The 20,623-nt window shown below is 43.8% G+C and overlaps 1 protein-coding gene across 1 annotated transcript in view; it reads left to right on the forward strand.

Annotated features, from left to right (window-relative positions):
• LOC115480161 (zinc fingers and homeoboxes protein 2-like) overlaps window positions 1-20,623 on the forward strand; it is a 56,630-nt gene that overhangs the window by 29,771 nt on the left and 6,236 nt on the right. Inside the window, exon 2 of the mRNA XM_030218650.1 lies at window positions 1,132-3,794. Coding sequence (XP_030074510.1) covers window positions 1,297-3,789 — 2,493 coding nt within the window. The 5' untranslated portion in view covers window positions 1,132-1,296 and the 3' untranslated portion in view covers window positions 3,790-3,794. The remainder of the gene's footprint in view (window positions 1-1,131; window positions 3,795-20,623) is intronic.

Below are 20,623 nucleotides of genomic sequence, written 5' to 3' on the forward strand. Positions count from 1 at the left end.
AACCCTCATCCACACCCTTGTCACCTCTCGTCTAGACTACTGCAATCTGCTTCTTGCTGGCCTCCCACTTAGTCACCTCTCCCCTCTCCAGTCGGTTCAAAACTCTGCTGCCCGTCTCATCTTCCGCCAGGGTCGCTTTACTCATACTACCCCTCTCCTCAAGACTCTTCACTGGCTCCCTATCCGTTTTCGCATCCTGTTCAAACTTCTTCTACTAACCTATAAATGTACTCACTCTGCTGCTCCCCAGTATCTCTCCACACTCGTCCTTCCCTACACCCCTTCCCGTGCACTCCGCTCCATGGATAAATCCTTCTTATCTGTTCCCTTCTCCACTACTGCCAACTCCAGACTTCGCGCCTTCTGTCTCGCTGCACCCTACGCCTGGAATAAACTTCCTGAGCCCCTACGTCTTGCCCCATCCTTGGCCACCTTTAAATCTAGACTGAAAGCCCACCTCTTTAACATTGCTTTTGACTCGTAACCACTTGTAACCACTCGCCTCCACCTACCCTCCTCTCTTCCTTCCCGTTCACATTAATTGATTTGATTTGCTTACTTTATTTATTTTTTGTCTATTAGATTGTAAGCTCTTTGAGCAGGGACTGTCTTTCTTCTATGTTTGTGCAGCGCTGCGTATGCCTTGTAGCGCTATAGAAATGCTAAATAGTAGTAGTAGTAGTAGTAGACCAGCGTGTGTCCAAAACATGTGCTTACACCAGCACAGGCCATTTTTAGGCATGCTTTAGTAAAAGGGCCCCTAAATGTTTAATGCTTGCCTCATTGCCTTTACAGAAAGTTTTTTTCCATATAGTTGTGCACTCATGGATAGTGGAAGAAGGTATAAGGGGTTGGAGTTGGCAGAAAAGTCATGCATCAAATCTGCTTACTTTACTTGGGTTAACAGTGATAAAGTGGCATTAATGCTATAATTGAAAATGCTGTCAAGAACTAAACTCTAGTAGTTTGCCAAACTCTATAAGGTTTGGCAAACTGCTAGTTCTCCTTAGGTTAAATAGCACCCAGCTGCTCTATTTTAGCTAAAATTTAGCTATGTTTTTACATTTTCAATGAATGATTCATAGAACACAATCATTTAAAAAATGACATTTGTATTTTTATTGTTTGCAGGTGTAATGCACTCAAATACATCTACTGGTTGGAGCTGACTGCACCATAACCTGGAAATACAAATATTTGATAAAGCGTCTAAGAAAAGCAAAAACATTTGGTTTTTTTGTATGCTTGAAGACGTCGCCCATTCATAGTAATAATATATTATATTAACTGGTTGTCATGGCAAGCAAAAGAAAGTCAACAACTCCATGTATGGTGCGATCCTCTGAAGTTATAGAACAAGCTGACACTGATGAAATTGAAACCCTGAAAGAAAGGAGTGCTGGCACTCCAAAGCAAGAATCTAAGGATGACTGGGAGACTGAAAGCTCTGGAAAGGATTGTGAAGTAGTTGAAGGAAAATCCACAATAGAAAATACATCTAAAAAAGTTCAAGGAGGGTATGAATGTAAATACTGTCCTTTTTCAACAAAAAATCTCAATGAGTTTACAGAACATGTTGATTTGCAGCACCCAAATGTTATTCTCAACCCTCTTTATGTGTGTGCTGAATGTAACTTCACTACCAAAAAGTATGATTCTTTATCTGACCATAATACAAAATATCACCCAGGAGAGAATAACTTTAAACTTAAGTTAATGAAACGCAATAATCAGACTGTCCTAGAACAGTCAGTTGACAGAACTAATAATGTTGTTCCTATGGGAAACAGTAGCCTAGAAGATGGTGAAAATGATGAAAACTTACCTGCGGGGATTACAGTAACTAAAACTCCCATAATGAAAATGGGTAAGACTAAAGTTGATGGCAGAAAGATACCTAGAATGTCAGAAGAAGTAGTTATGGAAAGCCAGATTGATGGAAGTTCCTGCATCATAACTGAAACCACCAATACTGCTATCACAGTTAATGGAACAGAATTACTTCAGGATGCAGTGGCTCATGTTATGCCCTCAGTACAGCTGCCACCAAATATCAGTCTTCTTCCCAAAGTCCCTGTTCCTCTGAACAGTACCAAATACAATTCTGCATTAGATGTTAATGAAACACTAATCAATTCATTCAATAAATTTCCCTACCCAACACAAGCAGAATTATCATGGCTGACAGCTGCATCCAAACACCCGGAAGAGCAAATCCGAATCTGGTTTGCTACTCAGCGTTTGAAGCATGGGATAAGTTGGTCCCCGGAGGAAGTCGAAGAAGCAAGGAAGAAGATGTTCAACGGAACTATCCAGCCAGTTCCACAAACCATTACTGTTCTACCAGCTCCTCTTGCTACAAATTCAAAAGTTTCTCAGCCCATTATCCAGACTGCTGTACCTTGTCAAATACTTGGTCAGACTGGCCTGGTTTTGACTCAGGTAGCAAATGGATCAGCAGTTACTTGCCCTTCTTTTACACTTTCTGTTGCAGGTTCTTCTAATCAGGGCAAGAAACGTCCATTACAGAACCATCCAGTTACTTCAGAAACCAAACGTCCACAAATGGCTCAAGCCTCACCAAAACTAAGCCATCTAGTTGCAACATCCCCAAATGAACGAAAAAAGACTAAGGAACAAATAGCAATTCTGAAGTCTAGTTTTCTTAAAAGTCAGTTTCCAGATGACTGTGAAATCTATAAATTGATAGATATCACAGGCCTCTCGAGGAGTGATATCAAAAAATGGTTTAGTGATCATAGATACAGGAGTCAGAGAGGTATTGTTCATATCACTAGTGAATCTATAGCAAAAGATCAATTAGCAATTGCAGCTGCAAGATCATCTGCTCGTTCTTACCACCCATATCCAGACTTCCTGCCCCAGAAATTTAAAGGGAAAACAGAAGATCAGCTTAAAGTTCTTGAACGCTGTTTTGCAAAAAATGCTTTTCCAATTCAAATGGACGTGGATAAACTAAGAGCAGAAACTAAACTTAGTAGAAGAGAAATTGATTTATGGTTCTCAGAGAGACGAAAGCTAAGGGATAACATGGAACAAGCAGTCTTGGACTCAATGGATGCCAATACAAAAAAACAAGGAATGCAAAATGGATCTATAACTCAAATTGGACAGTTGAACAGTTCACATGTGTTAGACAGTTTGTATGATTCTTCAGAGTGTCACAAAATTAATCAAGAACAGCTTCACCTGTTGAAAACTATTTTTGCAAGAACCCAATGGCCTTCACCACAGGAGTATGACCAGTTAGCAGCTCAAACTGGACTGGTTAGAACTGAAATAGTACGCTGGTTCAAGGACAATAGATGTACTTTAAGAACTGGAAGCTTGAAGTGGATGGAACGATACCAAAAGCAGTATAACCATCCAACTGAGCAAAACCAGAGCAAGGGACTAATTAAAAGTCCTGGGAGCCCAAAGAATGGCAGAGAGGCTCCAAAGCAGTATGTCCTGGAGCATAAGGAACTGAGAAATGCGAACTTAGATAAAGTAGTTATGAAATCTAAAATGAGCTATGAACAAAAGAAAGACCATTATTCAGCAAAACAAAAAGATGATTCAACAGATCGATCACAAAGTAACAGCCAAGATGATCAATGCAGTGATGAAAATGAATCTGGAGATGTGAATTGGGTGGACGTGACTGTTGGGGAGGAGGATACCATTTCAAATGGTACAGATAGCTGGAGTCAAACAGCTCAAGAAGGACAAACAGAAGTAGCAGATTATGAATCTGAAAGTGCATCCGGAGATAATTCACACATTTAGGAAAGGTAATGCTTCTGCTCAGTATTGGTACTTCAGTAAATCTTGACAGTTCTATGAAACTTATTTTCATTTAACATAGTAAATGACGGCAGATAAAGACCTGTACGGTCCATCCAGTCTGCCCAACAAGATAAACTCATTTTACATGATATGTGATACTTTATATGTATACCCAATATCTCAGGAACTGGGCAAACGGGATGTTCTTTTTCATGTGAGGGGGATGCATGCTGGAAAAATGTAATAAGGAATTATCCGAGGACAAGCAGGCTCAATATTCTGACTGATGGGCTGTCGTCCACGACAGCCCAGGAGACTGGAAGAAACTTCAAAAGCAAAGGAATCCTCTGGAACGTTACGTCGTGCAGGCCAATTCACCGCGCATGTGCGAACGGCTTCCCGCCCGCGACGCAAACATGCACTGCTCATTTCTTTTCTATCCATGATTGGGAAAGCTGTTTGTTCGTCACGTTCCCTTTTTCGGCTCAGGAGAACTGTTTTTTTTTTTTGCATTTATCGCCCATTTTATCCCTTCTCCTTTAGTCAAAAAAATGTTTTTTAAATCCCTTCTTTTCCTTTATTTTATTAGTTTTCTTCTTCCCCTTTGAAGTTTCCTTTAGGCTGCTCGGTCAGGCAATTTTTTCCCCCTTTTTTGTGCCTTTCTATTTGGCACCATCGAGCCGTTTAATTTCGCTGCTGCCATTTTTCCCTCCATGTCATCGAGGACACCCAGTGGCTTCAAGCGTTGTACTCGGTGCAACCGGACCATCTCGGGAACCGACCCCCCACGCATGGTGTCTTCAGAGCCTGGGACCTGACCATCTACCAGCTGCCTGTAAGCTGTGTGATTTGATGAAAAAATGGACCCAGGAGGCTCATCGCGAGAGACTTTTTTCTGACCGGTCCGGTCCTTTGACGTCGGCATCGTCATCTGTACCGAGGTCGGCGACATCGAGGGATGTATCAACATCGGGAGTTCAGGTAATGGCTGCCGAAAGACCACAATGCGCTAGGAGCAGCGAGGCATCGAGCGGGTCTCCACCTGTCTCCGGTTCAGAAATTGGAGTTCATTGGAGCTCTGTTGGACCACGGACGTCTCAAGCTTATCTTCCCCAGACAAGGGCAGACAATCTCTTGGCCCTAGTGTCCTTGGTTCGAGCGTCACAGCAGATCTCTGCTCGGCAGATGTTGGCCTCCACGGTTCATGTGACTCCCATGGCACGCCTACATATGAGATCAGCTCAGTGGACCCTAGCTTCCCAGTGGTGTCAGGCCACGGGGTGTCTAGAGGATGAAATCCATCTCTCCACCGCGTTCAGTGGTGGACCATTCAATCCAATCTGACCTTGGGACGTCCATTCCAAATTCCTCAGCCACAAAATGTGCTGATGACGGATGCATCCCTCCTGGGGTGGGGAGCTCATGTAGATGGACTTCACACTCAAGGAGCTTGGTCCTTTCAGGAAAAGGGTCTTCAGATCAACCTCCTGGAATTACAAGTGATCTGGAACACTCTCAAGGTTTTCAGAGATCAGCTGTCCAATCAAATTTTAATTCAATCAGGTTGCTATGTATTACACCAACAAGCAGGGGGGCACTGGATCTCGCCCTCTGTGTCAGGAAGCCGTCAAGATGTGGCTTTTGGCACACCATCACGGCATGCTTCTCCAAGCCACGTATCTGGCAGGCGTCAAAAACAGTCTGGCCGAGAGGTTGAGCAGGATCATGCAACCTCACAAGTGGTCACTGAACATGGACGTTGTCCGCAGGATCTTCCAAGCGTGGGGCACCCCCTCGGTGGATCTTTTTGCCACTCAGACCAATCACAAAGTCCCTCAATTATGTTCCAGACTTCAGGCCCACGACAGACTAGCGTCAGATGCTTTTCTCCTTCATTGGGGGACAGGCCTTCTGTATGCATATCCTCCCATACCTCTAGTAGGGAAGACTTTGCTGAAACTCAGGCAATACCGTGGAACCATGATTCTGTTTGCGCCTTTTTGGCCCCGTCAAGTCTGGTTCCCTCTTCTTCTGGAGTTGTCCTCCAAAGAACCGTGGAGATTGGACTGTTTTCCGACCCTCATCACACAGAACGAGGGGTCGCTTCTGCATCCCAACCTCCGGCCTCTGGCTCTCATGGCCTGGATGTTGAGAGCTTAGAGGTTGCCCCTTTAGGTCTGTCGGAGGGTGACTCCCGAGTCTTGCTTCCAGGAAAGATTCCATGAAAAAGTGTTATTCTTTCAAATGGAGGAGGTTTGCCATCTGTTGTGACAGCAGAGCCCTAGATCCCTTTTCTTGTCCTACACGGACCCTGCTTGAATACCTTCTACACTTATCAGAGTCTGGTCTCAAGACCAACTCCGTAAGGGTTCACCTTAGTGCAATCAGTGCTTACCATCGACGTGTGGAAGGTCAGCCTATCTCTGGACAGCCTTTAGTTCATTTCATGAGAGGGTTGCTTTTATCAAAGCCCCCAGGCAAACCTTCACCAGTGTCATGGGATCTCAACGTCGTCCTCACCCAGCTGATGAAAGCTCCTTTTGAGCCACTGAATTCCTGCCGTCTGAAGTACTTGACCTGGAAGGTCATTTTCTTGGTGGCTGTTACTTCAGCTCGTAGAGTCAGTGAGCTCCAAGCCTTGTAGTGCATGCACCTTATATCAAATTTCCCCATAACAGAGTAGTCCTCCGCACTCACCCTAAGTTCTTGCCGAAGATGGTGTCTGAGTTCCATCTGAACCAGTCAATTGTCTTGCCAACATTTTTTTTTCCCCATCCTCATACCCGCCCTGGTGAAGACAAGTTGCTCCCTTGGTCTGCAAGAGAGTATTGGCCTTTTACGTGGACAAAGCCGTATAGACAGTCCGCCCAATTGTTTGTTTCTTTTAATCCCAACAGGAGGGGAGTTGCCATCGGAAAACGCACCATCTCTAATTGGCTAGCAGATTGCATTTCCTTCACTTATGCCCAAGCTGGGCTGACTCTAGAGGGCCATGTCACGGCTCAGAATGTTAGAGCCATGGCTGCATCAGTGTCACACTTAAAGTCAACTTCTATTGAAGAGATTTGCAAGGCTGCAACGTGGTCATCAGTCCACACATTTCACATCTCACTGCTGTCTTCAGCAGGATACCTGACATGATAGTCGGTTTGGGCAGTCGGTGCTGCAGAATCTGTTCGGGGTTTAGAATCCACCTCCTAAGCCCATTTCTGTTCTGTTCCAGGTTGCACTCTCACTTAGTTGTTTCTTTTTTGGTCAATCTCTGTTCTGTCCTCGCCATTGCAAGGCCCAATTGACCAACGATCATTGTTTTGAGCGAACCTGGGGGCTAGGGATACCCGATCAGTCAGAATATTGAGCCTGCTTGTCCATGGAGAAAATGAAGATTCATACTTGGCAGGTATTCTCCGAGGTCAGCAGGCTCAATATTCTGACAACCCTCCCTCCTCCCCGTTGGAGTTGTTCCACTTATATTTTTTTGCTTTTTATTAAACTGAGCAGTGCACGTTTGCGTCGCGGGCAGGAAGCCGTTCGCGCATGCGCGGTGAATCAGCCCGCACAACAGAATGTTCCAGAGGATTCCTTTGCTTTTGAAGTTTCTTCCGGTCTCCTGGGCCGTTGCGGACGACGACCCATCAGTCAGAATATTGAGCCTGCTGTCCTCGGAGAATACCTGCTACAGGTACGTATCTTCATTTTCCGGTCAGTAGATTTAGAAAGCACCGTAGTTGTAAAACCATTCCCCTTTTTTTTATATTAATACATCCAAAAATGAAATGCAAATCTTGTTGCTTACAATCTCAAATTTAATCTGGGGATGGCATTGGTTTAGGAAATCCACAAACTGTTGAAGTGTCTCAATTATTCCTGACCAGATGCAAAAAATGTAATCGATAAACCGTTTCCAGCACTGAACGTGCTTGAAGTATCTACACGATTAAATCCATTTCTCCTTGAACCAAGCCATGAATAAATTTGCCCCCATAGCTATACCAGACTTTTGTTGAAAAAACTTTGTGTCAGAAATAAAAAAGTTCTTACTCATGACTGTATCGCTCAATTTAACCAAAACATCTGAAGAAACCAAATATGGACGAGGGCGTTGTTCCAGTAAATGTAATATTTCAAGAGCTTCATCCTGTGGTATACTTATGTACAGTGAACATACATCAAGCGTTACCATTATCCAGTTTGGTGAACAACCAGTCGATTGCAAGACCTGTAAAAAATGGGTTGTGTCCTTGAGGAATGATTTAATAGTTGACAAGCATGGTTGTAACTGCTTATCAATGTATTGACACGAACGTTCTAACAAAGAGTCTCTTGCCAAAATGATAGGGCGCCCGGGCGGACGCTTCAGGCGTTTGTGTATCTTCGGCAATAAGTAAAATACTGGAATTTTATGCTTGTTATAGTTCAAAAATTTAAATTCCTTCTCTGTTAGAAAACCTTGTTTCCACCCCAATTATGTTACTTCCAATTCTCCAGCTGTTTATAAACTCTTTTCTCCGTAAATGGTGCAGTATCCACTCCATTTCCAGACGTTCCCTCGGCAGCCAACTGCGGTCCTCCATGATTTTCCTCCGTGAACACCGAGGAGAAATAATTGTTTAGCACGTTCACTTTATCTTCATCACTGTCCACATAGCCATTCTCATTATCTTTCAGTCTCGCAATTCCATTCCTATCTCTTCTCCTTTCTCCAATATATCTGAAAAAAAGTCTTGTCACCTCTCTTTACATCTTTAGCCATTTTGCTTTCACTAGCTGTATTTCCCTCTTCGCTTCTTTGAGTTTAATCCGATAATCTTTTCTGTGATCCTCTCATTGCGTTCTTTTGTATTTCTTGAACAAAGCCTCTTTTGATCTTATTTTTTCAGCTACTTGTTTGGAGAACCATATAGGCTTCCTGCTTCTCTTGTTTTTGTTTACTTTCCTCACAAAAAGATCACTCGCCATATTTATGGCAGCCTTTAGCTTAGACCACTGTTTTTCCACTTCTCCTATGCCTTCCCACGCCAACAGCTCCTTCTTCAGGTATTCCCCCATTTTATCAAAATCAGATGGGAGGCGGGACTGGTGGTTGGGAGGCGGGGATAGTGCTGGGCAGACTTATATGGTCTGTGCCGTGAATAGGACAGGTACAAATCAAGGTAAGGTATACACAAAAAGTAGCACATATGAGTTTATCTTGTTGGGCAGACTGGATGGACCGTGCAGGTCTTTTTCTGCCGTCATCTACTATGACTGTTTATCAAAATCAGTATGTTTGAAATCCAGTACTTTGAGTTTTGTGCGTCCACACTCCGCCTTCGCCCTTATATCAAACCATACGGTGTGATGATCACTATTACATAGGTGGGCACCCACCCGGATATCGGAAACACTACCTCCATTCATGAGCACTAGATCCAGCATCGACCCTTCCCTCGTGAGTTCCGTCACCATTTGTCTGAGCAAGGCACTTTGACAGGCATCCACAATCTCCCTACTTCTTTCCGATTCCGCAGACGGGACGTTCCAATCCACGTCAGACAAATTGAAATCTCCGAACAGTAGCACCTCCCCTTTTATACCAATCTTTTGAATATCTTCTATCAGATCTTTGTCTAACTTCTCCATTTGCGCAGGAGGTCTGTAGATAACCCCCATGTGGATACAGGTTCTGTCTTCTCTTTCCAGGACGATCCATAAAGCTTCTTTTCCCCAGGCTCCCTGCATTTCAGCCACTCTGATATTCTCTCTCACATACTCCTAACTTGAAGTTGATAATTTTTCATACAGTTTAATGACCTGCATATGGAATGGTCTTTGCACAGCTATTTCTGTTATCAATTTGTAATGAATTTAGGAATAAGAGTTTTCAGTAGTTGTATTGCAGATGTGATAAAAATCATGATGATATACAGGATCATGTTTTAACATCTAGCTTGCAGAATTTATACCTGTGATTTGGATATTCTTAGCACATTTTAGAACAGGGTGGGCAGTTCAGTCTTTGAAGACCACAAATTAATCAGGCCTTCAAGACAACTGGATGAAATAAATTTGCATACAGTGGAGGTAGGGCATACAAATCTATCATGCATATTCATTGCGGGTATCCTGAAAACCTGACTGACTAGATGTGTCCTGAGGACTGGGTTGAGAATCCCTGCCCTAGAGTAACAGGGATACAAGAGAGATGAGTGGAGTGGAGGAGTGGCCTAGTGGTTAGGGTGGACTTTGGTCCTGGGGAACTGAGGAACTGAGTTTGATTCCCACTTCAGGCACAAGCAGCTCCTTGTGACTCTGGGCAAGTCACTTAACCCTCCATTGCCCCAGGTACAAATAAGTACCTGTATACAATATGTAAGCCTGCCATGAGTGGGAAAGCGCGGGGTACAAATGATAGAGATTTTTTAAAATAAATTAAAAGTATTGGCTATTTTAACAAGAAAATCAAACTGATTCCATAGCAACACAGTAAATGATGGCAGATAACCAGTATAGTCCATCTAGTTTGCCCAGTAAGGTGACTAGAGTTGTGCCTGCTGCTCCTTGCAGGTTACATATCTCTATGCCTTTTTTTTTTTTTTAATTTGTTTTGTTTCATTTCGTCTATTTACTACATAGGGATCCTCTCTATCCTGAGCCTTTTTGAATTCTGTCATTGTTTTTGTCCCCACTGTATCCACCAAGAGCAAAAGCTGGATGGAAGGAGGAGAGAAAGTGGGGCAGAAGCAGGACGGAAGGAAGAAAGAAGGTGGGCTGAAGCTAGATAGGAGGGGTGGGGCTGAAGCTGGATGGAAGGTAGAACTCAGTACCATCGGTGGCGACTGGGAGGGAGGGGAAAGACGAGAGGAAATGTGTAGCCTAGGGGTGATGTGACCTGAGAAAGTTTGGGAACCACTGGTCTAGCCATTTGTGCAGTGGTGACACCTAGTGGTTCTAGCCTTGGTCTGTCCAGACTGAGGACTATCACTGCAAGAACAAGGCAGGATAAATTGGGAAGGAATATAAAAATAAGGAGAAAATACTCTCAGTAGTTGTAAATATAAAGCATACCACAAATGTAAATATAAAGCATACCACAAAGGTCAACCAATGTGAATATGCACAACTCGCCCATCTATATTCAGAACTGTTTCACAATATCTGCTTGTATACTATCACTTTGTTTTATTATCATGCTGACCAAGATCCTGCAATACTAAATGTTTATTTACTAACATTCTTCCACTACTCATGATGTATTGTAAGCCACTTTGAGCCTGCAAAGAGGTGGGATAAGGTGGAATACAAATGCAATAAATAAATAAAATAAAAGCACATGGTACAAGAACCTTAGCCTTCATTCCAGATGAGCTGGAAGCCCAAAGATGCAGGAGGAAACTGGCAACCTCCCCCAATAAATCACTGCACCCCCCCCCCCCCCCCCCCCCCACCCCTTCATGCCAAAAATCTCTGTATTCCTTCACAAAGCACAGATTCATTTCCATTAGTAACAGTGCTGATTTTCAAATGTTTGCACACTTTTCCCAGATAGTGATCCCCCTGCACAAAACATGTTGTTTAAACTGATACAGTAATTAAATCATGTTCTTCCCAACACAACAGAAATGGGAAAGAATTATACAAAAAGGGTTGAATGTCCATTGGCAAAATAACTCTGAAACTTAATGGAAGGGGGTAAACTGATGAAAAGCCGGTTTGAAAATTTGGGTCAAATCGGATGGGAATTTTCGGAGAAATCCAGCCAGTGCATTTCTATGGGAGAAGTTTTAGTTTCTGCAAAATAGAAATTGTTATGGTGAAACACAGCAGTTAGGCAGTTTTAAACGAGCAATTCCCTATCTTCATTCTTCTCCTCCAAACCGCCACTCCCCAAATTACCCCTGTCAAGTCTTCCAGCATCTCCCATTCTTCCAAACTACCCCTCAATTTGCTCCTGCAACTACCCCACCAAACTCCTAATCCCCACAACTGTGTGTCCACACATACTAAACTGCACCAATCCCATAAACTCAAACTTTTCCATCGCCTCTGCTTCTGAAAACTACCTCCTCAATTTTTACATCGCCCCCTGACTGTCCCAGTCTACCCACCTGCAAATAACCCCACACATTCAGACTACCTCCCCACACACACACACAGATATTTATACAAACACACATATACATACAGGAATTATAAAAAAAATTCACTATCCTTCATAGGATATATTTTTTATTCATTCTGATTTGTATTTTCTTTTTAATTTGTACAAGGAAGAGTAATGTTTGAATCATACAGTTTAACAGTTGCTATGTGTACTGACTTCTAATATCTGTTGCCATGGCCAAGATTAGATTAATACATTGACAAATTAGACACATTTCATGTCCGGGTGTTTCGGTAGGGGGGAGGTGTGAAATATGCTTAGGAGGTTAGGATTGGAAGCTCTCCCCCCCCCCACCCCGAAGTTAGCAGAATTTTTCATTAATGTCCAAAAGGTAGAAGGATAGGTGATGTCTGCATATCTTCAGTTCTGTATCCCCTCTACCCCCCCCCACCCCACCCCCCACCCCACCCATATGTGACTGAGCCTGCCTGCTTCCATTGTAACAAGTAGCAGAGACTGTAGGTAGAATCCAACCAGTGAAAAGACTGTCGGGACAGAGGACTGGAAGATATATTTTTATTTATTAGGATTTATTTACTGACCTTTTGAAGGAATTCACTTAATGCTGTGTACAGTAAGAATAGATCAAACATGAGCATAGGCAATTACAGCAGTAAAAATATTCAAATAACAATACAAAGTATGGCATAGTATACTACTTACAATGTCAACACAATACGTAATAGAACATTTTAATTGATAGTGAAGAGTATAAGCAAAGATGGAACATATAGATAGGTTAGAAAGTAAGGTGACTAATTTAAAGAAAGTTGCACTTGAGGTCAGCGAGATGGTTAAATATTATCTCAGCTAGGGTAGGAGTGGATAAACATGTCCTGCTGCAGTATGTGCAGCCCGTGTCACTCCTTGTGTATGTGAGTGAGACTAACAAGTTAGCTCCTTCTTCCATTAAAGGCCTGGTTGAAGAGCCAAGCTTTCACCTGCTTCCTGAAGTAGAGATAGTTTTGTGTTAAGCGGAGGTGTTTAGGGAGTGCATTCCAGAGTGTGGGGGCTATGCCAGAGAAGGCTCGCTTGTGGATATCACATCATGTAATGTTGTTTGGAGAGGGTGTGGTTAGTGATGGATCTTGAGAGGCCCTTAGTGTCCTTGGAGGTGTGTAGAGGATCAGCCTATTCTTCAGGTACTCAGGGCCATTTCATTTAAGGGCCTTGAAGATCAGACATAGTTTTAAATTTAGGCCTGTATTGTACTGGTAGCCAATGAAGTTTTTGCAAAAATGTGTGATGTGGTCACGTCGCTTGCAACCTTCCATTAATCTTGCTGCAGCATTCTGAATCAATTGGAGCTGGTGCAGGCCTTTTGTAGTCAGACTGTTGTAGAGTTCATTACAGTAATCTAGTCTTGATGTTATCATGCCATGCACAACTGGGATAAGATTTACCTTCTCGATGTAAGGAGAGAGGCAGTGTAGCTGTCGCAAATAGTAGAAGCAGCTTTTGAAGGTTGCTTGGATTTTGGGGAATCAGAGTAAGTGTTGAATCTAACTGTATTCCAAGGTTCCTGACTTGTGATTTGAGGGGGAGTTTGTACTACCCAAAAGAGATTTTGATGTCTGGTATGTATCCACTTCTGTTAGGGACCCAGAGAAGCTCGGTTTTACTTGGGTTCAGGCAAAGTTTGTTGTGTTTAGCCCATTCTTGAATTGATGTTAGACAGGTAATCAGTTTATTCAGGTCTGTTGGTAAGTCAGGTTCAGTGGGTATTAGTAGCTGCACATCATGTGCGTAGATGTAGAACTGAGTGTCTGTTGACAGAATCAGCTCAGCTAGTGTCTTGAGGTAGATATTGAACAGAATAGGTGACAGTATTGATCCTTGTGGTACCCCACAGGTCAGTGCCCATCGTGGTAATGGAGTTGCTGCCAAACATTATGCATAGCTGTCTGTCTGATAGGATCTGAACCAGGCAGGTACTGTTCCATTGATGCTTGTTTGACAGTCGTGCTAGCTAGATAATCATGATCCACAGTGTCAAAAGCTGCTGAGAAATCTAGCATTACTAACACCGAGGCGAATCCCCTGGCTCAGTTTCTGTGAAGATCTAGTAAGGATACGAGGACCATTTCTGTTCCATAACCTGGTCTGAATCCAGATTGACATGGATCTAGCCAGTTTCTCTCTTCTAGCCAATCATTTGTTGAACACAGACATTTCTATAAGTTTCCCTAGCAATGGGATGTTAGTTACTGGCCAGTAATTTTCAAGTTTGTCCTGGTCAAGGTTGTTTTTCTTTAGCAGAGGGTGAACCACTGCCCTTTTTAATGCTGTTGGTAGTTGCCCATTAGAAAGAAAGGTGTTAATTTTTATGGCGCCTTCTATGAGGCCTATACTTGCCTGCTGCATTATCTTTGATGGGCAGGGTTTGAGGGAGAAGGTCGTTGGTCGAAGGTCTCTTAGGATTTTGTCAAGGTGCTTCTTTGTCATTGGGTTAAGTGACCCTTCTCTCTCAGGAGGGGGCAAGTTTGTGCACTTCTGGTTAACTGATTGGAGACTGGGTGGGATTGCCTGTAGATCCTGTGGCGACTTTTAATTTTGTTGGCAAAATATACAGCAAAATCATTGCAGTTCAGTTTAGACTGGGCAGGCTGGTTCTGTTGTGGGGGTTGCAATAGGCTGTTTACTATACTGAACAACTGCTTGATTGAATTGGCAGCCTGTGCAATGCATTGAGAGAAATATTGTTTTTTTGGTTGCTGTTAAGGCTTGGCGGTATTTTGTTGTGTGCTTCCTACAGTTTAGCCTGTCTTCATCCAGGCAAGATTTACTCCATCTCCTTTCCAGTTTCCATCCTTCGTGTTTAAGGATCCGGAGTTCTTGAGAAAACCAGAATGAGAGTTTGTGAATGGGACATAAGACCTTTTTTAGTGGTGCTGTTTTCTCTAAGGTCTTAGCTAAGTGTGTATTCAAAATGTCAACCTGTTCTGACATTATATTATATTTACACCTCAAGTTAGTGTAGCAGTCAGTCCTGCACTCTTCAGTGGCCCAGAGGGACAAGGATCTAACCCATAAGTTGTAGGCTTAAGTACCTTTAGCTGTTGAATTGGGGCCTCTGCCTGTTACCAAATTAAGCATTCACCAACCAATATCTAAATTATTAAATCCTGCACTAAGCCCAAGGTTCCTAAAACCACTAGGATATTTGTCTCTTCCACTTCCCCTTCCTTCCCTTCCTACTACAGCCACTGTCTTGTCTGCTATTTCCCTCTGTGAACAGTCAGTGCTAAAACTACTCTTTAACATCTGTCTTAGAGCTCACAAACTCCTCACATCATGACCCTTCTGATCCTCATGGTGTTGACCCCCTTGTCCACTTTGTCACTAGTGAGAATAGTACTTTTGGGTGGTTCATTGGAAGTGATCCTATTCAGCATGTTCCTCTCAACATCATAACTAGCTTTGTAATAAACTTATCATATGTTCCTTCCAACTACTCTTATGCCAAACTCTCTCAGGTTTAGAAGATAAGAATTGCCATGTTGAGTCAAAAATAAAGGTCAGTGTAGCCCAGCATCCTGTTTCCAACAGACAAGTATCTGTCAGGATCCTCCCAAAAAGTAGCCAGATTCTGTGCTGTTTACCCCCAGGGATAAGCAGTGGCTTTTCCAGAAATTTGTTTGAACTTTTTTTAAACCCAGCTACCCGAACTGCTTTTACCACATCCTCTGACAATGAATTACAGAACTTAACTATTATTGAGTGAAACAATATTTCCTTATCTCCAAAGAATCAGTCCATACTTGTGGGTTGTGGCCATCTTCCAGCAGCTGGGAAAAGGCTTTCTCTCAGCATTTTGGGATGTAAACCTGGTGCCAGGTTTCTCCTCTCCCACCTCTCCCCTCTGCAGCATCTCCTGCTTCTTTAAACAAACAAAAATAAATTCCTTAGCGGCAGCAGCAAATGAATCCAGAGACTTGTGGGTTGTGACCAGTGGTTTTTTTATGTCGGTACAGCATACCGGCACCTTTTTTGTGCGGTCCGGCTCACCTGCCCACTCCCTTCCGTTCGTGCACCCAGCCACGCTCCCTGCATTGAAAATCTTTTGTTTACCCGAAGTCGTGGCGAACTGGCAGTGAAGGCAGTAGGCAGGCAGGCTCGCCTCCTCGTCGCGTCCCGCCCTCGCAGAAAGGAAATTACATCACAGGAGGGCGGGACGCACTGAGACTGGAAGGGAAGCAACGAGGAGGCGAGCCTGCCTGCTGCCTTCATTGCCGGTTCGCCGCGACTTCAGGTAAACAAAAGATTTTCAATGCAGGGAGCACGAACGGAAGGGAGCGAGCAGGTGGGGCTGGGGTTTGAACGATCTCGGGGGCAGGTGGAGGCTGGTGCGAGTCAGTGGACATGGGAGGATAGGGGGCAAAAGAGAATCACTGGACATGGAGGGGAGAGAGGAGAATCGCTGGACATGGAGGGGAGGGCAGGGGAGAGAGGAGAATCGCTGGATATGGATGGGAGGGAAGGGCAGAAGAGAGAGGAGACATGCTGGACATGGAGGGGAGGGCAGGGAAGAGAGAATTGCTGGACATGGGAGGGGAGGTCAGGGAAGAGAGAATTGCTGGACATGGAGGGGAGGGCAGGGAAGAGAGGAGAATCGCTGGACATGGAGGGGAGGGCAGAGGAGAGAGGAGACATGCTGGACATGGATGGGAGGGGAGGGCAGGGGAGAGAGGAGAATCGCTGGACATGGATGTTAGAGGAGGACAGGGGATAGAGAAGAATCGCTGGACATGGGAGGGGAGGGCAGGGGAGAGAGGAGACATCCTGGATATGGATGGAGGAGAGGGAAGACAGGAAGGAGAGGCACATGGGTGGGAGGGCAGGGGAGACAGGAGAAATGGTGGATGGAGAGGAGAGCAGGAGATAGAGGAGAAATGCTGGACATGGATGGTTGGCGGGGAGAGAGGAGAAATGCTGGTCTTGGATGGAGGAGAAGGAAGAGAGAATTATTGCTTTATATGGATACAGGGAGGGAAGAGGAGAAATGCTGGACATGGATGGAGGGGAGGAGAGAGGAGAAGTGCTGGACATGGATGGAGGGGAGGAAAGAAAAAAGAAGACGCACACGAATGGAGATTAGGGAAAGGGAAAAGAAAACTGCACATGGATGGAGAAAATAGGCAAAAGCTGGATCCACGTTATTCCTCCTCCAGTCAATACCATGGAGGAGGACCCAGCTTTTACTTATGGATGTAGGGCAAGAAATGAAGAACAAAGGAGGAAAGTAAAGAAATAAGTGGAAAGGAAGCCCTGGAAACGGAGTTAAGAGAACAGATAGCAGCAGAATCAGAGACTGGGACTAACATGATTAGAAAAACAGTCACCAGACAACAAAGGTAGAAAAAAAAAACATTTTATTTTCATTTTAGTGTTTGGAATATGTCCAATTTGAGAATCTGCTGTCTTATTTTGTACTGAGTATACTGGAGCTGTAACAGCTTACAAAAATGATTTATAATGAAAAATAATCACGTTATTTTTTTCTCCTATACTAGTATAATATTTTCAATGATGTCTTTATATGTGCCATGGCTGGTATAAGGGGTGTGGCAAATGTGGGTGGGGCCATATGTGGTGACCCCGCCCGTAATGAGTACCAACACCTTTTTTTCTACAAAAAAAGCACTGGTTGTGACCATCTACCAGCAGGTGGAGCTAGAGAGCGCTGAACTGCACTGCCTTATAGGATGGAATGCTCCCTGGTTAGTTAATATTCTCTATCTCCAGCAGGCGGATGGATGGTCTCTCACCAGCTCCTGGTCTCATCTGTGGCAGCCTCCTGATCTAGGTGTCTCAGTTCAGTAGAGATTGGGGTATGTGGCTGAACTATGCCGCCTTTAGGTGGTACATCTGGTCACTCCAGGTCCGTCCCCCACCCTTCTGCCCTTCCTTCATTCTCCTTCCTCAATGTGGGGAAATATCAAATTACATTTAAAACAAAAAGAGCCATTTCAGCCCAGCTTTGCACGTTCAATGTCTGCTTTCTCTGGGCTCCAGGAGGGACTTATGGTGGATGACGGTTTGCCCAGGACTACATTGAAGTGGCAGGCAGCACTCCCGTCGGCTTCCTGGGGTGAATGTTCTTTTTTTTTTCTCACTTTATTTCAGTTTACCACCCTAGTGTATTCAGGCAGTGGTATTTGTGCACTACTGTCACGGTGGTAACAGTTCACAGCATTGGGATTGGCCTGCCACCTGTATGGGCTTATCTGTGCATATGGGTGCAGGAGAGCCTTACATTATTCCCATGTGAGGAAAGCACGGGCTCGTTTCTCTTTGAGGTTGCTGGCAGGTATTTTGTTCATGCTCTTCAGGGAGTGGCTCTGCTGGTTTTGCCTGCTTTGTTTCCTGACATCAGCTCGTACAGAGCCTTTCTGGGTGGAGAGCGTATGTGCCATTCTCAGTCATGTCCTTTCTTCTCTGGTGTGGTCCTCCATTGTTAAGGAAATTTTTAAAAATCACAAAGGACGCAGATCGCAGGGAAGATCTTCGGGTCAGGCTTCTGGCAGTGCCTGTTCTCTGCAGCCTTCTGTGTTATTCCCTGGATTTTAGTTTCTCCTCTTAGACCCTTCTGTACAGTGGAGAGGACTTTCTTTGGGCTCCAAGGAGGGGTTGCTGCCCCTATTTCTCCTCTTTCTGCATGGGTCCTGAGAGCTGCCCATTTCTATTCAGGGGCAGGAGGACTTGGTCGGTGAGCTTGCAAACGCTTCTAAGGGAATCCGATGGCCCTCCAGCGGTCCAGCCCTACTTAAGGGGCGCTGCTCTGATTTTTCTTTTCATGGCGCTTCGACAGTGTGCACAAGGCGGTGGCCTAGTTACTTTAAGGCAGTCAGTCCTTGTACAAAAACAATGCTTTTGTTTGTAGATTAAAATCTCCCAGGTATTCAACATAAAATGCCCGACATGGCCATGTTCGTCAGTATAAAAATGGCTGTGTCAGGGGCAATAGGTCACTATAAATGAAAATAAAATAAAATTATTCAGTATCTAAAAACATTTCCTTAGCGCATTCCTCAGATGAATCCAAGAACTGGTGGGTTGTGTCCGTCTACCAGCAGGTGGAGAAAGAGATTACAAAGCTGAAGGCAGTGATAACCAGACGGCCAGCTCCTCCTTCACCTCAGTACATCTCGTGGACGGCTCTTCAGCAGCTCCTGGATTTGTCTGTTGGGGATACTCCTGGGTCCTGTGGGCCAGTTGAGTTTAGGGGTGTCTGGCTGGTGGTGCCGACTTTGGGGGCAAACTCAGTCTTCTGGGTCCCTGCTTCACCCTTTCCCCCCTTGCCTCCCAGTCTAGCTCTAGCCTTCCTCACCAGTAAAAAAAAAAGCAAACCAAGAGCTCCTTTGCCTTCATTCGATGTAAAAAAAAAAAAAAAAAACCCAGAAGAAACTGTGAATAATACATATCTTAAAAGCATAATTTGAATAAATAAGCTCTAAGAACATCAGAGAAACTCTTAAATAACAGCACCATGTTAAAACACTGAATGTCTAGGTGCTAAAAACAATGTACAATAAAACAGTGAGACAAATGGAGAGGTTTATCCAGCTGATATAAAACTTCAAAATAAACCAGGCTGGTGTGATTGTAAAAACATAGAAAGCTCTAAAACAAACACTGCAGATAATAAAAGTTGCCTAACAGGGCTAAGGAATAAAATGTGTGTATATAAAAAGTTCTAAATGTACTTACAGATTCTGGGAACAGGATCTCAAAAAAAACGCTGTGGTTGCAGTGAAAGCAAACTTGCTGTATCAACCAAGCTTATATGTATGCTGAAGTATGCATACAAAATTAGTGTAAAAGATAAACTTAAAAATTAGTTCAAAATAAGTCATTCCTTAGCGTCCCTCCGGACCGGACCAGGATTGGACTCTTGGGTTGTGCTCGCCTACCAGCAGGTGGAGACTGAGAAAAACTTGTGACGCTGGAGAGCCAATAAGAGCCCTGGTCATGTGACCCTAGCCTCAGTATTTTCTCAGTCTCCCAGCAGGTAGGAACTGAGCCCATTAGTCTCTCTCTCTATCTTTCTCTTTTAGAGGTTAATAATAAGAACAACAATGCTACCTCTTCTTCTGTGCCTAGGAATTCTCTGTTAGACGCTGGTCAGGTAGGGATTTCTTTCCTTTCTTTCTTTTACAGCCTCTGGGGGTGTTAAACTCGGGGTGCCCCCGGGTCCCTCCCCCCCTTCCTCCCCATCTCCCATACGTAGCTGGAAGGGCTACCCTTTGTTTAGAAAGGTGTATGCCTCTGGGAGAGGCAGCCACTCTAGAAAGTCCCACATTTTTAACCAGCAAGCTCAGTTGTTTAAAAAAAAAAAAAACAGACTGCTATTTTATTTCTCTTCAGCACTGTTCTTTTCTAGCTCTGCTGTATTGTTTGGCCATTTTTATTAGGCAGCCATTTGTTACTCTAAAGGAATTAAAAGAAAACGAAATTAAGACAAGAAGCTTTTTCTTTCTCCAGACTTTTGCTGGCAGTCAGCTCTTTCTTAGCTCAGCTTTTAAAATATATATATATATATGTATTTATATATAGATATAGATATGTAGATATATATAGATATATATGTATAGATATATTTATATATTAATACTAGCGAATTATTCAGCGTCTGTGTCTTTAAAGGGGCGATTTTTTTCTTCACAATTATTTTCCTCCGTTTTCTTACGT

This window comes from Microcaecilia unicolor, chromosome 1 (genome assembly GCF_901765095.1).
Source record: "Microcaecilia unicolor chromosome 1, aMicUni1.1, whole genome shotgun sequence".
In the NCBI taxonomy this organism is placed as follows: domain Eukaryota; kingdom Metazoa; phylum Chordata; class Amphibia; order Gymnophiona; family Siphonopidae; genus Microcaecilia; species Microcaecilia unicolor.